Source organism: Dunckerocampus dactyliophorus, chromosome 1 (genome assembly GCF_027744805.1).
Source record: "Dunckerocampus dactyliophorus isolate RoL2022-P2 chromosome 1, RoL_Ddac_1.1, whole genome shotgun sequence".
In the NCBI taxonomy this organism is placed as follows: Eukaryota; Metazoa; Chordata; class Actinopteri; order Syngnathiformes; family Syngnathidae; genus Dunckerocampus; species Dunckerocampus dactyliophorus.
In genome coordinates this window covers 10,000,565-10,021,063 of record NC_072819.1, presented here as the reverse complement: position 1 = coordinate 10,021,063, position 20,499 = coordinate 10,000,565, and the positions used below count along the sequence as shown (strand labels likewise).

Below are 20,499 nucleotides of genomic sequence, written 5' to 3'. Positions count from 1 at the left end.
AAAGATATAGTTTTACCTGCACTTTGGGTCCCGCTCTCTGCATCCTGGGGTCGTCGCCAGCAATACCACCATATCAAGACATTACATTAGTCTTGCAACATTACAGCAGATTTTTCATTGTTTGCTGTTGTTTTATTTTTTTTTTAGTTTTGCTATTAAATTATATTTTTAGAATTTGCCACAGGTCAATAAACAAACAGCCGCGTGCCGGAAATGGACCTCAGGCTGCACTTTTACCACCCGTGATCCAAGACATTTGGTAGACTAACCTGAGGCGATAGACTCAGAACTCTCGACTGAAACCTAAAGTAGCTGTCATTGTTTGACAGGGTGTGTCCAGAAGGATTCATTTGTATCAAAGCGGGTCCTAATCCTGACTATGGATACACAAGCTTTGACACCTTCAGCTGGGCTTTCCTGTCTCTGTTCCGACTCATGACCCAGGACTACTGGGAAAACCTCTACCAGCAGGTTTGCAGTATCTGTAATCCAGCCTGAAAAAGATATTTTTGGTTTTTTTGTCAATTTGATCAACTATTGTGTGCATTATGGTATTGGATCCATCAGACATTGCGTGCGGCAGGGAAGCCCTACATGGTCTTCTTTGTGCTGGTGATCTTCCTGGGCTCCTTCTACCTTGTCAATCTGATCTTGGCCGTTGTGGCCATGGCTTACGATGAGCAGAACCAAGCCACCATAGAGGAGGCTCAGCAGAAAGAGGAGGAGTTCCAGGCCATGCTGGAACAGCTGAAAAGGCAGCAAGAGGAAGCACAGGTAAAATCAATTTCATTTATCTTATATTTTAAGTCAGTATTTGATGATTGCTGATTTTTTTCCCCCAATGGTTCCTCACCTTTCTCACAATGCTTGCTGTTTTTTTTCTTTTATTTTCTTTTTGAAGTATCATAATTTAATGGATGCTCTTTTAATTTTAGCTGGACCAAAAAAAAATCCAGATTAATGTGAAAAAAAATGCTGGAAAAAAGAGGCACAAGTGCTTGTAACCATTCATTAATTACTGAAAATATATTTACAAATCATATAAAGTTATCAGTATGTTATATTAAGATTATTTTCCAGCCGCAAAGAGATCCACATACCTTCCTCAATGGGCCACAGCAACACCGGGTGGTGACAAACACCTCTGCTGTGATTTCAGATTTAACCCATAAGGTCGCCAACACATTGATTGCAATCTATTTTGGGACTTTGACGGTCGATTGCAAAAATATTAGGAAAAATAAATGTAAAATCACATCATTGCCCTCCCCTCTCAGAGAGTGACTAACAAGCACGCATTTTGACCACTGGCACGCCCATACACCTCACTGCTCTCCAGGCACGCAACCCGCAGTCCCCAAAACATGGCTGGAGGTACCAGGCTACCAGCACACGCCACATCGTCTTGCCCCTTGTTGACCAAGCAGAGTGAGAGGGGAGAAAAGGAGTTGGAGAGCTCAGCAGTGTGCCTACACACACAACAGTAATTACTGCACGTTAATAGAGATAATTACGAACATGCAAACACATTTATTGAGCACAAAATATGATAAATTGAGCACACCTGAATATAAGCTGCACCCATCAAATTTAAAGATGTGGTCCAAGCAGTCCAAGCAAAAGCTGGAGTAATTCCGGACTTGATAAACTTATTTAAGATTTGTCTGATCAAACCAGGATCGTTGCATAACGCTTTTGGTTTAAACAGGTAGGTGTTCTCACCTGCTAGGCTCTATAAATCGGCCGCTTCATTCTTTTAAGCCGTGGGGTTCAAAGTGTGGGAAAAAAGTACTGGCTTATAGTCCAGAAATTACGGTACATTTAGGGGGTAGATGTTGCGCAGGTTCATGGCCGAGAGCAGGGATCTTGGGATCAAAAAGGACTAGGGATGTGCACATTTTTGTGGCTTTCGATCCGAGCCGATATTTTTATAGTATTGCCAATCCCATCCAATCTGGTACCAATCCTTTTTTTTTATTTACTTTTTTTTATTAATAATAAGCTTTTGTTACAAACATGAATTTGTGGAATTGAATACGGTTCAATCATTCTAAATAATAAAAACATAATGCAACCAAAGAATTGCTGAATTTACTTTTTTATTACACAGCATGACCAACAATATTGTTAGGCTTTTGTAACAAACCGCTGAGTCACGTCCCTAATTCAGTAAAAGATCCATTAAAAGTCCATCCAATGAAAGATAAAATTGGAAAAAATGGGCGCGCAAAATACTTTTAGGGAAGGACTAATCATTTGACATTGTAAAAGATCAATTTGTGGTGTGATTTAGAATATATGACCTCATATGGCGGGGACCAATCCTGAAGCTAGCTCTTGGGATGTGGAATGTCACCTTTCTGGTGGGGAATGAGCCTGAGCTGGTGCGAGGTGTAGAAGGTCCAGCTAGATATAGTCGGACTCGCCTCAACGCACAGCAAGGGCTCTGAAACCAATCCTCTCGAGAGGGGGTTAGACTTCATTCCACGCTGACATTGCCAGCAGTGAGAGGCGACGGGCAAGGGTGGCAATTCTTGTTGCTCCCCGGCTCGTGGCCTGTACATTTGAGTTTAACCTGGTGAACAAGAGGGTAGTTTCCCTCCGCCTTCGGGTGGGGGGCAGCAGTTCAGAATACTCACCCTTTTTGGAGTCCCTAGAGGGGGTACTGGCGAGTGCTCCCATGGGGGATTCCCTTGTTCTGCTGGGGGACTTCAACACTCACATTGCCAGTAGCAGTTAGACCTGAGCCCTCCTGATCTGAACCCGAGCGGTGCTTTGTTATTGGACTTCTGTGCCGGTCACAGATTGCCAAACACCATGTTTAAGCATAAGGGTGTCCACATGTGCACTTGCGGCCATATGTTTTGGACACTTGGGTAAAGAGAGCGGAGCTGTCAACCGATCACAACCTTTGGTGAGTTGGCTCCGATGGTGGGGGAGGATGCCGGCCAGACCTGGCAGGCCCAAACGTATTGTGAGGGTCTGCTGAGAACGACTGGCAGAGTAGAGTCCCCTGTCAGAAGGAGTTTCAACTCCCACCTCCGGGACAGCTTCAACCAGGCATGTCCAAATGGGCCATGTTCTGAGGCTGTGGCTGAGGCGCATTACCGCACCTACCATGTTGTAGTGTGGCCCAGAGTTCTGAACGTTATACGGCAACCGAATCAGCCCGATCTTGTGACGGAAGCCGAAATTATCCTATCTTCAAAATACGGCGGATTGGCAGACGATCCTGGTCCTGAAGATCGGATCGGGACATCCCTAAAAAGGACATCAAGTGCAACACATAGAAAACTTTTGTGTTGTTTTTTGTAAATTACTGGACTACTAATCGATGTCACAGATGCAATGTTACATAAAGAAAGTGTTGTGAAAATGACTTTAAAAAGTCATTAGTTATAGTTACTAGTTACTTTCCCAAAAAAAGTAATTGAATTAGCAAAATAATTACTCCTTCATGAATGTAATTAGTTACCACTGAAAGTAATTATTGTGGTACTTTTTTTGAAAAACCTTCAAAAATGTAAAAACTCTGAAAGGTAGCTTGTCTTCTATTAAATAATTGACGAAATATAATAAGAGCAGTTGAATTGTAATATTTGACACCCTTTTAATTCATTATTAATTCATTAATTACCATTGTTCAGTTGATTTAAAATTAGTATTCATGGCAAAAAATAAGCGTTTGGAAATGAGCTAGCATACCTGACACACTGCCATTTTGGGGAAGCCATAGCTTGGTATAGTTGCATGACTGTCACATGACAACCACTCCAAAATGTTTCCTATTGGTCACTTAGGGATGTAGTGAGTTCAAGTCAAGCACAAAGCTGTATGGGACACATTTAAAGTGTTGCAACATGGCTTCTTTTGGGTTAAATGAAATATTTATCAGGTAAGAGGAAAATATTGTTTCAAATGATATATAATATTTATTATATAATAATAATATTTGGACAAGATAAGTAAAACAAAGGTCCAGTTTTAGATGGCGTCTGAGTTTTCACTGCTGCCATGACTGTTCTCAGCTGCCAGGCTTCGTCTCCAGTTTGCCAGCCTCTCTAACGGGCTTTAGATTACCATGACAACATTTTTCCCCCCTTCCTGATTGGCTAACAGGTTGCCGCGGCAGCAAGCATGGAGAGCGGGGAGTACAGCGGGAGGGTGGGCCCTGGGGGCTCCACCTCTGAGTCGTCCTCTGTGACATCCAAGCTCAGCTCGAAAAGTGCAAAAGAGCGACGCAACAGGCGAAAGAAAAGGAAGCAGAGGGAGGAAGAGGAGGAGGAGAGGGGGGCCTGCGACAAGTTCCACAAGTCTCTATCTGAGGACAGCATCAAGAGATCCTTTCGCTTCTCCATTGATGCCAACCGACTTTCCTATGAGAAGAGATGCTCCTCACCCAATCAGGTACATTTTTCTCATGAATAACATTTTTCTCGGAATCTATTTGTGGCAGTGATGGGTATGTGGGTGGGTGCTTTGCATGTAACGGTAAGAGATGCTGTAGGAGAGAGGAATAACGTTGGAGGAGACAAAAAGTGAGTAAAAAACATGAAAAGCACAACACGTGTTTACATAGAACTACAAACCAACTTTCTTCTTTTGCTTTTTTTTGTCATTTTGTAAAATGTCACAAACAAGACAAAGCCTGCTGTGAGGGTTTTGAGATGGGGGAGGTGAGGAATACATGTACCGTTACACCCCTATGTTATATCTAACAAGAGCTAATGGAGAAAAACTGATGATATATGTAGTTTAACTTAAAAAGGGTCCAATGTACAGTCGTTCCTTGTTTATCGTGGTTAATTGGTTCCAGACCCGACAGCGATAACTGAATTTTTGTGAAGTAAGATTCAGTATTAATAAACAGAATATTTTCACAGTTAGAGCATAGAAAAGCTGTTTTTGACTTTCTAAATACAGTAGTACCTCGCATAACATAAACCTCCTTTTACATAAATTCCACTGAACATAAAGAATTTATGTAAAGTTTTTGCTTCGTATTACAGAAGAAATTCCATACATACATACAGAAATTCCATGGTAACATAAAGTCAAGTCAGTGCAAGTCTTTTTTTTTTTTTTCAATCAAGTTCAGACTAACACTTGGTGACGCCTTCTGACGCATCACGCTCTCATTGGCTGATTTTCGGGGCACCGCCTCCGCTCTCATCTCATTGGCTGATTATCGGGGCACCGCCTCCGCTCTCATCTCATTGGCTGATTATCGGGGCTATCTTATTGGCTGAGTTATACAGCACGTACATGAGTTTGTGTGAGAGACAGGCTTGTCCCTTCAACCTCCTTCCTCTTTGTAGTCCCCCTGAAATTAACTTAAACAATTAAGTTACGTTACAAATAAAAATTTTGCACACAGCATTATCGTGTAGTGCGTGTGCGTTTGTCTCTGAGACCAGCTGACTCTTAGACTCTTTGAGTCGTGTTTCGACTCAGGCTAGTCCTCCTCCTCCTTTCTGCCTCCACTTGCGCTCCTGATCAAGACATCTCGTAAACGGTAGGATTGTTTTTGTTTTTCAGTTTTATTCATGTACAGTAATCTTATTTATTACCTTATTTTATATTGGAATGTTACTCTACTATGTTTGTGCTAACGTTTTCTTATATTGTCCCACCATATTTGGTGGACTGGAAGTGCCAAAGGGGCGAGTTTGGGAAGATCTTGGAACGGATTAGGCTATTTACATGTATTTTACGCTTCGTATAACATAAAAACCCTATAACATAAAGGTTCTCGGAACGGATTATTTACGTTGTAGGGGCGTCTACTGTATGGGTTTTAGCATTATTAGAGCCTTTGTAGACATGAAGTAATACCCGAATAGTCACTTTTACGCTCCTTTTCTTTGTTTACATCACATTGCTCAGGATACGGGATCATTGCAGGACAAAGCAAACAGCTGCGGCTAGCATAGCAAGCTAACGAGCTAACTAGTTAGCCTCCCCAATTTACTTATTGTAAACTTAAATGTTTCAAACGGAGTGGGGAAGAAGGACAAAGAAGCCAAAAACCCACCACTTCTAAACAGAATGAAAGGAGAACCTTGTTTTTCATTTGATCTCAGCCATGGCATGTCGGCTCGGCTCTGTTGGCTTAGTAGCCAGTCTCCATGCAGTGTGAAAGGTAATGTAATCTAACGTCATGTCTCATAATATCTCTGATGCCTGGTGACCAGAATACCACATTTAACTTGTCTTGCAATATTTTTTCACTAATAATAGACAACCATGAAACAGCGATCATTTATTAATTGATATGTTTTTGTAAAAGTGCGAAATAGTGAATTGCGATATTCAAAGCGCGATATAGTGAGGGACGACTGTACGATTATGTACCATTTTACTCATCTCACAGATATCTTCTTCCTATCTTCTTTTCCAGTCTCTGCTCAGTATACGTGGCTCACTCTTCTCACCGCGGAGGACCAGCCAAGCCAGCCTATTCAGCTTCCGTGGTCGAGCACGGGACATGGGCTCCGAAAACAATTTTGCAGATGACGAGCATAGCACCCTTGAAGAAAGTGACAGCCGGCGGGGGTCCCTGTTCTTGCCACGACGCATTGAGCGCCGTTGTAGTGCCGTCAGCCAGACAAGCCTCAGGGTGCCTCGGGTCATGCTTCCTGCCAACGGCAAGATGCACTGTGCAGTGGACTGCAACGGTGTGGTGTCGCTGGTTGGAGTAACATCTGTAACTACCTCCCCTGTAGGTCTCCTTAGGAATTGTTTCATGTTTTCATTTCCTTTTTTCTTCATCACCAGGGCGTACGCTTCTTTTTAAACAAACCCGCTCTCTGCTTTGGATCAAAGCCTCGTCTTCTTTGGGAGCCGCTGTGTCTGTTGGAATTCCATAATGACATGTACCGTAAATTCATGCAACATTTAGAGGAAAGAACAGATTTGTACATACATAATCCGGACGGGACTATAAACCGCACATGTCCACATCATAAAATGGCATATTGAGGCACGCACGAGTCCGTGAGGACCAGGCAGCTCTTTATTTGATAGGAGCCAATCATAAGCTATGAAAAAACACAAGCTTGTCAACCCATTGGAAATTGCCGGAGGTCATTACTCAATAGAACAGTCTGACTCACGGTGTCATCTTACAAAGAAAGCAACTTACACTCAAAAGGTACCTAGGAAATATACAATACAAGTCCCAAAATGAGTTTAAAATGAAAAGAACAGCAAATTTAACGTATTCCCATAATGCATTTCATCTGAGCAAAGCATTTCATCGGAGAACAAGCGGCCTAGAAAATGTATGGATTGATGGTGCTGCAATGCTGCCTCTGTCCACGAGAGGGAGCCAGAGCAGCCCAGAGGGAGGCTGACATCACTGCAGTGCTCCGGCAGGCACCAATTAATGCTTTTCTTAGACGCAGTTCTTTATGGAAAAATGTTAAAATAGTTGTTTTCTAATTTTAAACTTGTATTGGTTCTTGTTTTGTATATTTCCAAGGTACCTTTTGAGTGTTAAGTTGCTGTGTGATGAGTTTTGCGTTCTTTGTAAGATGACACCGTGAGTCAGACTGTTTCACTGAGTAATTGCCTCCTGCAATTTTTAGTAGGTTGACCAGCTCGTCGTGAGTTCACTGATAGCTCGTGATTGGCTCCTGCCAAAGAAAGAGCTACTGTTTCCTCACCGACTCACGATCGGTAGAGTATCGTATCTAAACAATTAATAGTAGTTCTGAAGTATAGGAGATGTCACAAGAACGCATCGAAACTCTCCTAAATTCAAATATACCAAGACCCACCTGTCCAGCGGTTGCGGATTTTGTCATATTACGAAGAGGCCAAGCTGTATTTCATGCGTTTTTTCCCCCTTAACGCATATTCAAATATGCTACTTGGAACCAAAAATATGAATTTTGTCAATTGAATCCTGTGGTGTAAATCTGGCCCAACTGTCTCCATGGTTAAATATGTGTTTGTGTGTGTTTTCCCTAGGATACAACTTCAGACACTGAGGTGAAGAAACGGCGCTCAGTTGATTATTTAGATGAACCAGGAGGCAGGCAAAGGGCAATGAGTGTGGCCAGCATCCTCACCAACACAATGGAAGGTCATAATCTTCATAATAAGTCCTAATAAGTAATCCATATTTGTAATACAGTACCTTTAACCTACTACAGTTACCTAAGTGCTAAATGAAGTGCAAAGTTGTGTATAAATGGGTCGAAAATGGAATGAAGGATAACCTAACACCCTTTTCATGGCAGTGGAGATGAATTAATCTTTTGGAAAAATATGCTATGGCAAGCAAGTAAATTGTTGACGAGCTTTGGGGAGGAGGACAGCTCTCTTTTTGCTACTACTAGGGATTTCTGTGCACTTCTGTGTGTGGATTTCATTCTGGTTTCTCTTTTCACGTGCCATTTCCAGAGCTTGAAGAGTCGAGACAGAAATGCCCTCCCTGCTGGTATAGATTTGCCAACACTTGTTTGATCTGGAATTGTTGCCCTGCCTGGCTGAAAATCAAGGACTTTGTCAGCATGGTGGTCATGGACCCATTTGTGGATCTGACTATCACGACATGCATCGTCCTCAATACCCTTTTCATGGCCATGGAGCATTACCCCATGACTAAGGAATTCGACAATGTCCTTTCTGTGGGAAACCTGGTACCTTAAAATTTTAACAACCATACCATGGTGTTTGATGCCAATTCAATCATAAAACGTGTATTTGTCCCTTTTTTAAAAATAGGTATTCACTGGAATTTTCACGGCAGAGATGTGCCTCAAGGTCATCGCCCTTGATCCTTACTATTACTTCCAGGAGGGCTGGAACATTTTTGATGGCATTATTGTGAGCTTGAGTCTGATGGAGCTGGGCTTGGCCAACGTAGAGGGACTGTCTGTTCTCAGGTCCTTCCGACTGGTAAGAGATGACAATGTTTTACTAGAAAACCACAGTGGAACTTGTTTGTCATCAACCCTTGGACTGGCTGACTGACGTTGACATATCGTACATTAAGCAATTGTCATCATAACCGGAACAGAAACAAACCATGGGCGATAATAAAGGATTGTTTTGGTGACATGGATTTCCTCTATAGTCAAACCTCGGTTATCGGATGCCATCGTTTTTATATGATGTGGTTTTCGACAAAGATTTTGCCCCAGTTTTTGTACACTGTCTCGGTTATCATACAATATTGTGCTTAACAAACTAGCCCATTTGCCCTGTACTGTCTCATTCCGCTGACTCGAGTGCCCAAACAAAGCACCCTCCGCGTTGGTGATTCACTGTTCGCTCATTTTTTAATTGAGTGTGACTGCTAAATAAGAAAGTTGCGAGTGGCAGCAGTTTGCTAAAGAAGGTATTTCCTCCCCTGCTCCCTCACCGCTCATCACGGTCTTTGCCAATAACGGTTTTCATAAAGGTAAAACTGATGTCAAATTTTCTTTTGTGGTAATGGTAATGGTTTAATTTTTTTACATGCATACAAGCTGCAATGGAATACATCACATAGTACAATCTACAGTTTCACATGTTCAAAAGAAGTAGGAAGAAGCAAACCTTATTTAATCCTACCTCTCATTTCCCGTTTCACATCAATTGCAATACATGTATTCACTTTATTTCATATGTGGTCTCTTTAATACATAGAAAAGTGATCAAGTAAAGTAACAATGTGGTCATTATGTTCATTTAGCCATTTTTGGCTTGAAAATGCTTAATTTAGGCAAAAAACATTACCGGTCAAAAGTTTTAGAACACCCCAATTTTACCAGTTCCATCCATCCATTTTCTATTGGGGGGGTGGGGTACACCCTGGACTGGTTGCACATACAGACAACCATTCACACTCACATTCATACCTATGGACAATTTAGAGTCGCCAATTAACCCAACATGCATGTTTTTGGAATGTGTAGTACCCGGAGAAAACCCACGCACGGGGACAACATGCAAACTCCACACAGAGATACCCAAGCGGAGATTCGAACCCAGTTCTTCCCAATCTCCTGACTGTGTGGCCAACATGCTAACCACCCAATTTTTCCAGTTATTTTTTTAAATTTAAGTCGTTCAAGTCCAATGAATAGCTTGAAATGGTACAAAGGTAAGTGGTGAAGTGCCAGAGGTTAAAAAAACAGGTAACTGAAAAATAATGTGTATTCAGAATTCTACAAAACGGCCTGTTTCAGGGACCACAAAACGGGTCAACAATTTAAAGCTGTTCTGCAGAAATGGAGGTTGATCAAGCCTTGGCAGTTGGTGCAACTAATTCCTACAGGTGTTCCAAGTTCTGGATTACTTACTACCGTCTCTGTCTGCATAAAAACATAAAAACAGTGTTCGGAACACACTGTGGTGCTAAACCCTCGTGAACATCAGTTGAACAGCATTGTACTGGAGAAATAAAATTGTTGCTGCAACAATGGCAAAAAAAAAGGCAAGAAAAATTAACAATGGAAGAGAGACAGACCATCTTAACACTTAAAAATGTAGGTTTTTCCTCCAGAGAAATTGGAGTGTTCGAAAACTTTTGACCGGTAGTGTATGTAACATTAGCTTAATGTGCATTTTGCATATGTTTCGACTAATAATAGGCTGTATTCAACCACAAAAACAACATGATTTCTTAATTAATATATTTTTGAAAAACCGCAATACAGTGAAGTTGCAAAATTTCGACCACAAAGTAGCAAGGGATGACTGTATTTTGTTAGTTGCTGTGCTAGAATCGAGGTTAATACTGCCATGTTTTTACTTTGAAGCTTACTTTGCACTGAACAGGAAGTCACTGTGTGTCTTATGTTTTAGTACTGTCTAACTAGGCAGTAGTTATGTTGCTGTTTTCGTTTCACGCTGCTTCAAAGTTAATAATGAAGTTAACAACACTACAACACGTCAACCTATTGACATCAACTTAAGCAGGCACTTTTTTGTAATAATAAGACCAAGGTGGACCAGGGCTTGATGAGTTGATTGACATGGATGGGTTGTCCACACAAACGGGCTCCACTTCACCATCCATATTCAACAACATCCACATCCAAAATATAATGTTTTGCTTTTGTATTCTTGTGTTTACAACAGCTGAGGGTGTTCAAACTGGCAAAGTCGTGGCCAACACTGAACATGCTGATCAAGATCATTGGTAACTCAGTCGGGGCTCTGGGGAACTTGACACTGGTGCTCGCTATCATCGTTTTCATCTTTGCTGTGGTGGGAATGCAGCTTTTTGGAAAGAGCTACAAGGAGTGTGTCTGTAAGATAAATAACGAATGTCAGCTACCCCGCTGGCACATGCACGATTTCTTCCATTCCTTCCTCATCGTGTTCCGGGTGCTTTGTGGAGAGTGGATTGAGACGATGTGGGACTGTATGGAAGTAGCGGGACCCACAATGTGTCTGATTGTCTTCATGATGGTCATGGTCATCGGAAACTTGGTGGTAAGGGTCTCCTTTATTTTAACTTGGAAATATCATATTTAGTCAAATAAAATATGTGATGGTGCAGCTCAAAAATGTTAAAATACAGTATTTTATGTACACTTATGGTAATGCATGTTTACACACCATTAAACATGTCCAAAAAGTAGTCGAAAGAAGTCAGCGCTTATTTAATCCTACCCCTTCTCTCATGGCTGTGTCTCAATTGTTGCACTTGCGTACTCACACTTAGTCTTTTTTGTACATAAGTGTGTTCACGCTGAGAAGTACGCAAATGTTGCACTCAAAACAGCCCAGATGATGAGTTCACTTAGCACCCCCAATGGCCACCATTGTGGCTTCACTTGAAAACTTAAGAAATAATAGCAGGTAACGAACAACCCCTAGTGTTGGAAAGTAATGAACAGAAGAAGAAGCGGCGGGTAAATATTGCGATCGTCACGCGAGGTAACCAAACAACGACGGTAATGGATTTGGGACAGCACAACACTGTCAAAATTCACACATTCCGGAACTAAGTAAACAGTCTTCACAGTATTCTTCCTGAAGTATACTGACGGAAGTATTCTGAGATTTGAACAAAGAACATCCTGGCTGTGGTGCAGGTGTGCTAACCACATCCCCTCTGTGTAGTCCTTGTGGACAGTAGAAATGTAGCGTGTACAACTTGTATAACAGTGCAAATTTACTGTCCCCTCAAAATAAATCAACACACATCCATTAATGTCTAAAACGCTGGCAACATAACTGACTATACCTCAAAGTGAAAATGCCCAAATTGGGCGAGTTAGCCCTTGTCCATCCTGGTGTCATGTGTGAATGGGAGTAGGTAAAATTTGGTGTCGTCACACTCTCTCCAATATTGGTAACTGGAAGTTCAACATGGCACCTCATGGCAAAGAACTTTGAGCATCTGAAAAAATAATTGCTACTCTACATAAATATGTTCTAAGCTAGAAAAAGATTGCCAAAACCCTGAAACTGAGCAGCAGGATTCCAGGGGCAAGCTGTGAACCTCGAGTCAAGTCCATGTTCAGGCAGTGCTGCAAAATAATGGTAGCCACACTAAATGATCACACTTTGGGCCCAATTTGCAAATGCTTAATTTTTCACTTAGGTTGTCAGTGGTCTACATATTAATGGTTAAGTGTTGAGTTATTTTGAGGAGACAGTAAATTTACACTGTTAATAAGGCTGTACACTGACCATATTTTCTGAGCTGTACCTATAAACCCTTTAGGTGATATCATACAGTTATTTATTCGATATACTATGTAGTTAAATCCTGAGATTTTCTGTTTCCTTTCCACGTGCACCCTGCTTGCTGCCTAATGCATTGTTATTTCTTAGGTTCTTAACCTGTTCTTAGCTCTGCTTCTGAGCTCATTCAGCGCTGACAACTTGGCTGCAACCGACGATGACAGCGAGATGAATAACTTGCAAGTGGCTGTGGGTCGGATCCAGCGTGGCATCGCCTTTGTGAAATCTGCTGTGCGGCAGTTCCTCCAGAGCCTGTGCTTTGGCGGGGGAGGCAAGGGCTCCAACCTCCCTGATGAGAGCAAACCCCTAGAAGAACTTCATAGCAACGGAAAGGGCAACTGCATCACCAATCACACAACATTGGAAATTACCAAAGACCCGGGTGGGATGTACAGGACAGCTGAGGGTAACGGGCGACCAGGAGGAGGCCTGGTCGTCGGAGTCATAGTCGACGGGGACAGCCCAGAACAGTACCCCATAGACAAATGTGACTACATGTCGTTTATTCACAACCCGAGCCTGACAGTCACAGTGCCCATTGCGGTGGGCGAGTCAGACTTTGAGAACCTTAACACGGAGGACATAAGCAGCGATTCATCCGATGTGGAGGGCAGCAAAGAGGTAAGGGGGAACTGCTGTCTTTCTCTACATGCTTTGTCTTTTAGTGTGATGAATTAATTGAACCATGTTTTCCAAGAATTCCACCATACAGGTTGGTTTCAGTTCAAGCTTTCGTCAAAAATAGAGAAGGGCGCCAAAATAACCGATTCGTGCTGTACCCCTTTTGGCCCCTTACCAGTGGGGTATGTATTAGGGGTGTAACGGTACTCCATAATCACGGTTCGGTTTTAAGGCAATTTTGTGTAAACAGATTTTTTTATTAAACATAAAATACTAGGGGTGACACGAGATAAAAAAAAAAAAAGTGATTGTTTCTTGTTTACAGAAATGCTGTCTCGCGGAAACAGAGCAGCTAGAAGTCTATCAGACTGTGAACTATGGCACCGCTATGGTGAATGACAATACATGTAATGTAGATGTGACAGTGCACAAGGCAGGATTGGAACTGCACGTTAAGTAATAATAATAACAGCACGGGCTACTGTGGTGGACGTAATCCAGCTAAAATACAACTGCGAACCCCCGGCGTCACTTCCTGTTCACAGGTCCGGAAGACATTTATTGCAACACACACGCACGAGTCTTATTTATGTTTTAAATGGCTTATTTGCTCTGGTTGTGTCTACTATTTGGGTGGTACGAATGTAAAGGTGACTATATGTGCGTTACTTCATGTCTAGAAGGCTCTAATAATGTTGACAGCCGTATTTAGAAGATTGTAAACAGGTTTAATAGTTTACAAGGTTTCTTTTTAGTAAAGTATGCAATCAAGTGTAACAGTGCTAATTTGTAGTGTGTGAATGGTTATTTTATTTCTAGTAAAGTTTATCTATTCGTCTTATCTACTTGTCTTTGTCCATTTATGTATTTTTCCGGGAAGGCCAAGTGTTCCCATACAGAAGACTTTAACCACGGAATAGTCTTTTCAAGCTCTGGCTTCTCCTTGGCACTTACTAACCTCCCATTTGGCTAATAGTCCACTAGCCAAATGCTGCACTGCGCTGTATTTGTTTACCTGGTAGATGCCTGACACCACTTCTTGCCCTCACTTTAATGTGTTCAATGTGGGGACTCAGCACGCCTCTGTACTGTTCTGTATTGAAAGATCCTGATTACGAATACATTTACCCTTCCACCCCTTCTATATACTGTATGTGTATGTTTTAATTCCCGATGAGCCACTCATTTATGACTTGGATTGGCTTTGTCAATAACAGAAGACCAACAAGGACAGGTCATTGCTAAATACTACAGATGCTGCAAAATTAATAGAGAAATGCCTGAAGGGTGATCCCGGCTTTCTCCTTATGCCGTTTAGCAGCAACAGACATGAAGAAACCTAATCAAAACTCCAAGTGAAATCAGATAGCGATTGCCTAATGTTATCTCTAGGGATGTAAATATCTTTGTGTTAGACAATTAGATTCAAATCCAGATACACAGTTTACGATACGATTTAAAAACGATATATGTTAAAAACAGAACGATTCGATGCAGTGTACGATTCAATTAGATTGTCAGGTTAATGTTTGTTGATGTAGACATTAATCTAACATTATGAAGTAAAGATGCCAATTATATGAAAGTGGCATTCTTACAGTATTTTCAAGTGTCTAAAAGAGCACATCATATCCCCAAGCATGCTGTAAAGCACTGGCAAAAATAAAGTCAGAAGAATAACTCATCAAATGTATTTATAGTTTAGACACAGACACAATCCTTTTGCCGGCATCCCAGGCAACAGGGAAGGAGATGCCACTTACCAACAAAAATGCGGCATAGTAACAAAGAGCCGTTCTTTTCATCCCCTTTCCGCAGCTAACAAAACTCATTTAAATTTTGCACAAATGGAGGAACAACATATCAACAATCTGCTGTCGGTTGACAAATCCTTTATTATCACCCATTCTCCTTATGTCTCTGGACAAAGTCACAGGTAAATGTGCAAGCAATGTTTGGTTATGCCTGCAATAGCTTATGTCAGTGTTAGTCAATCTGAGGCATGTCAACTTAAGCAGGTGCCACTATATAACACAACTGCAACAGGGTCAGTATACGAGATTTACCTATTGCATAGCAAATCTGTTGTGGCCCAGCAAAGCATAGGCTACCCATACTGCAGGCGGAAGGCACAGGCTACATGAAATAGGAGTTGACGTTTGCGAAGACAAGATGGTGTGGCATGGTTGATAGCAATGGTAATGGCGATGGTTTAGTACATCACGTTACAATACATTAAAAAACATCACCTTGTTCACACTTGCACAATTCAACATATCTGAAAAGGAATGTGAAAAAACAGTTGATTTAATCCTACCTCTTCCCATGTCTCAGTCTGTTCACTTACTGTGTTTATCTTGTGTGGTAGTCACTTGGTAGTCCACACAGTGGCCTAGTGGTTAGCATGTTGGCCACACAGTCAGGAGATCTGGAAGATCAGCATTGGACATCTCTGTGTGGAGTTTGCATGTTCTCCCCGTGTGTGGGTTTTTTCCGGGTGCTCCCACATTTCCTCCCACATTCCAAAAACATGCATGTTAGGTTAATAGGCGACTCTAAATTGTCCTTAGGTATGACCGTGAGTGTGAATGGTTGTTTGTCTATATGTGCCCTGCAATTGACTGGTGACCAGTCCAGGGTGTACACCGCCTCTTGCCCAAAGTCAGCTGGGATAGGCCCCAGCATACCCCCGTGACCCTAGAGAGGACATGCGGCATATAAAATAAATGAATGAATAAATAATCCAGGATGAATGACATCAGAAAGTGGTGTTCATTAAATAATAATATATGAATAAATGATACCATACACTGTGATATTCATTAAATAGCAAATGAATTCAAGATAAATTATATTGCACACAGAATTATTATTAGTATTTTTATTTAATAATACAAAAAAATGAATTAATTCTGAATAAATTATATCAGACATTGGTATTCATTCGTTAGCAATAAATGAATGAATACAGAAAAAATGATATGAAAAACCGTGATATTAATTAAATAATAAATAAAATAATAATAAATATTAAATAAAATATTAAATAAATATAAAATAATAATAAATAAAATAATAAATAAAATCAGGATACATGATATCAGCCACTGTGGCATTTCTATTTGTTCCAATATTTGCATATCCAGAAATCTTGGTCCAAGTCTGTTCGGTTAAATTCCTGATGGTCTGTCCGTTTCAAGGCTTTCTGTGTGTTTTCTTAGCAATTTTTTATCACTGTCAACTTGCTCGGCCTGTACCAGCTTGGTACCCAGGGGTACCAAGGGGAGGTGACAGTCGGACTTTGCCCTCCAATGTTGGAATAAACTCAACCATTACCAAGTTTAAAAGAAACTGTGATGCAGTTATTTTTTAAATGTTTCTCACCTCAACAACATCAACTTTTTAAATGCGCAATCAACTATTTTAAAATCATAAGTAATGTTGATCATGGGTAAAAGACCCCCACCGATGGATGGATTCATTTTAAGGGAGGTCCCACTCTGTTCTTAAGCCTTATGGAGCAAACTAATTTATAATTACCGTACACCCATTAAGTCTGTTGTATCTGGTTGATCTCTGACCCACTTTCCCCTGGATTTTTTATTGTAATTCAGTAATCAGAACAGAATTTGTCACCTTGCACATTATGGTAAAAATTAACTAGGGATGTAACGGTACATGCACATATTGAGATTCTGACTTTTTGCTAGGGAGGCTTTTGTTTGGTAGAGAGGCGCACCGAATTCCCACACGGTACACATTAAAGATAGGGACAGGAAGTGTCCTGCATCCTGCTTGTACTCGGTAATCAAATACAAGCGACTGCGAATGGGGGCGGGAGTGCCGATCTAACAGGAATCATGTGTTTTCTGGTATTTGTGGTTTTGGTGCAAAACTGAAACGAACCATGACCTTAAGACCAAGGTACGTACCGAACCGTGATGGTGTATTGTTACGCCACTAAAGTTAACCACTGCTTAATACCGATGTCACAGCGATTTGCTGCAAAATAATGACAAAGTTTTGTTGTAGTCGATGTGATTTCTTTACCATATGAACTGTATGTCCTATGCAAGAAAAGTCCTAACTAAATTGTGAGCACCGGAATGACTTTGGTTTTGGTGCGCACTTAACTTTGTTTAACTCCCCCCGTTTGTTATTGCAGCCATGTCACAGACGCTCTCAAGGTTTTCAGTGAGAGGAGAATTGTAAGAGCACTTTATTGTATCATAGCACTAACCATGAGGACTGCCAATGTCATTTACAAACAGACATGTTTCTTTTAATGGATTGCCCATTTTGTCTTCTTTGCCTGGTCTTGCCCCACGCCCCAACCCACTTTGCTTTATTCCTGCCCTGTTCCCCATACAGCAGCACACTTAATGCTGTATTTTTTTTTTACTTTCTCTTTACCTTTCCTCTTTTCATAACTGATCCCCACACATCAAGATGCATTGCAGTTCCGAGTCATATGAATGAGCAAAGCCACTGTTTTTGACCATTAATATGGGATCTCATCTTACATAAGCTTGACATCCATTGGTTGGTTGTAATATCAGTGTAATTTTAATATACAGGGTGAACATATAATGTACACATGCAATACATAATATATTATACCAAAAATGTGTGATTTAATGAACAATTATTTAATGAATAAAAATAAATATTGAATTAAATACTTAATTGTAAAAATAACAATTCAAATATATGTGATATAAATACAAAGATTATAAGTAATAAATTACATGAAACAGAAAAATATGTATTTATTATGTATATCAAATTGCATTTTTTTTAATGTAAAAAATATGTAATTGTATAATTTTTAGAGACACTATACAGGTTGCAGGATGTCAAAATGTGATAAGCGCAATCTTTCATGTTCTATTAGTTAAAATGTGAAATTGCCTAGATTAAAAAAAAACAATACAGTTTCTATTGCCTTGCATCAATAATGTTATGCATGAACAATCTTGGAATATTAAGTTGTTTTTTTGCATACATACATGCGAGGTTGACTCAATCGTCACAGAATGTAATATTGCATACCAGCCTAATATGATTGCTTGAATATCACTTCATATTGTCAGTAATCCACAAAGGTACAAAGAGTACCAAGGCAGATAAAGGCAGCATCCTTCCAGAGACCAATGCACTCGTGAGAAGCATGCCTCCATCATTCCCATGCCGTATTAGCTGAGTCCCACGGCAATCAGGGCTGCTGCACTGTCTAGGATGACATGTTTCCAAACCTTTCACACCACACAGAAACTCACTTGCATGCTATGCTTGTTATTACCTATGCAAAACAAAGATGCCTGTCTAGCACGACTGACACATCTCACATTTTCTAGATATTAATGTGTATTTCCTCCAAGTAGAAAGTTAGTGTGACCATGTTATGTACAATACAGTACCAGTCAGAAGTTTACATACTCTCGTCTTGAGCTTGTTTGTCTAATTTTGGGCCCTTCGTGATTTATTTAAACTGTTCTTCAGTTCAGTTCAGTTCTTCTTCAGTGATTTTTAAAAACAAGAAGTGGGTGTGCAATTTTGAATTTACAGTATGTTGGATTTCCTCTGCAAAAATAGATAGGGTGAGAATTATACAGACAAGCTACAGTCCAAGGAACATTTAAGAAGGAGAATTCCAGGATCATCAGTTGAAACAATTATACGTGAGTACAACTTATTTGGAACTGCCAACACTTTTACCAGGTCTGGAAGAAGACCCATAGTGTTACCCTCAGATGAAAGCAAATCTCATCCCTGCCATGATTTGGAAACTGCTGGAAAACCAGCGCCCTGTCCATAGTGAAGCCAGTTTTACATATATTCCGTTTCTTATATTTAGACAACCTTGTCTGACTACAAGTAACTCAACTAATACTCAGTAAGAAGACAAAATGAACCTGTTTCAGCTATTAAGCCAGTTTTAAATCCATAGACTGAGAGGGTGTCAACCAAGAAGCAAGCCCCTGCTGCGAAATCGAGAAGTATGATGGTGGTAGCATGAACTGTGGACTATACAAAGTAGATGAACTCATGAAGATGGAGGACTACCTCAAAGTTCTTCAACTTCACCTCAAATAAGCAAGATGGCTGAAACTTGAACATCATTGGATGGTCCAACAGGACAGTGATCCCAAACACAGCAAAACTGGTTGAAAGCAGGCTAACGGTAATCTTCTGAAATGCTATGACCTCAACCACAAAGAAAATTGTCATGGACTATGCTTAAAAGCTGAGTCGGGGCCAGGAAAGTCTACCAATTCTGCCATGACAAGTGGTCAGTATCCAGCCTGAATTATGCCAGAAGCTTTTTGATGACTACAGAAAGCATCTGGTCCAGGTGAAACTAGCTACGGGACATTTAACCAAGTACTACTGGGTATTTTTTTGCACCCAATTCTTGTTTTTAAAGATGGATGGATATCGTAATTTCACCATACAAAAAGATAAATAAAGCATTAAGGGCCCAACATTGATATGACATTAGTTCCTTAGATGCTTGTGAATATTCTCATTCAACCAGGTCACTGTATTCTCAGGGCACTGAATTGATAGCAAGTGGACTGTTCAGGTTGTTTTAGAAGACGTTTCTCATTCGAGCAGACTTCATCAGTTCATGCTCAAACACTAGATAGGACAGTTGTGGTCCAATCAAACAATCTTGCATTGAATTGATAGTAAATGGACTAGAAGATGTTTCGCCTCTAATCAGACTACAGCTGTCCTTTCTAGGCTTTGAGCATGAACTGATTTAGCCAGGCGAAATGTCTTCTCAGATAACTGGAACAGTCCAGTTGCGATCGTTTCAATGCTACGTAGGACAGCTCTAGTCCGGTTAGATGGGAGCTGTCCTATCTAGTCTCTGAGCATGAACGGATAAAGCCTTGGATGAGAAGCAAAACGATTTCTAAAATACCCGGAACAATCAAGTTGCAATCGATTCAATGTTCTCATAATGATTGAACATCTGACTGGAACTCTATAAATGGGGACAAACAGGGGACCACATGCTGTCTTATAAACAGTGCACAGTACTGGATTTTGCTGGTAAGCTAATGTGGTCATCATTTGACTTCAACACAAACAGAAAAAGCTTAACGACTGCTTACAAGGAATGGAAATAATGTGTTTTCATGTCACTGAGGCAGAACCTTTGGTGGGTGGATTGCA

At 40.8% G+C, this 20,499-nt stretch overlaps 1 protein-coding gene across 3 annotated transcripts in view; it reads left to right on the top strand.

The window, feature by feature from the left end:
* Positions 1–20,499, top strand: part of scn1lab (sodium channel, voltage-gated, type I like, alpha b) — a 79,824-nt gene that overhangs the window by 37,277 nt on the left and 22,048 nt on the right. For 2 of the 3 annotated variants that reach the window (XM_054795588.1, XM_054795678.1), the window contains 9 exons: positions 330–471; positions 568–774; positions 4,120–4,407; positions 6,401–6,721; positions 7,975–8,089; positions 8,410–8,648; positions 8,734–8,907; positions 11,077–11,433; positions 12,784–13,314. In XM_054795588.1, the coding sequence (XP_054651563.1) occupies positions 330–471; positions 568–774; positions 4,120–4,407; positions 6,401–6,721; positions 7,975–8,089; positions 8,410–8,648; positions 8,734–8,907; positions 11,077–11,433; positions 12,784–13,314 (2,374 nt within the window). The remainder of the gene's footprint in view (positions 1–329; positions 472–567; positions 775–4,119; positions 4,408–6,400; positions 6,722–7,974; positions 8,090–8,409; positions 8,649–8,733; positions 8,908–11,076; positions 11,434–12,783; positions 13,315–20,499) is intronic. The other variant, XM_054795769.1, reaches the window with a different exon arrangement.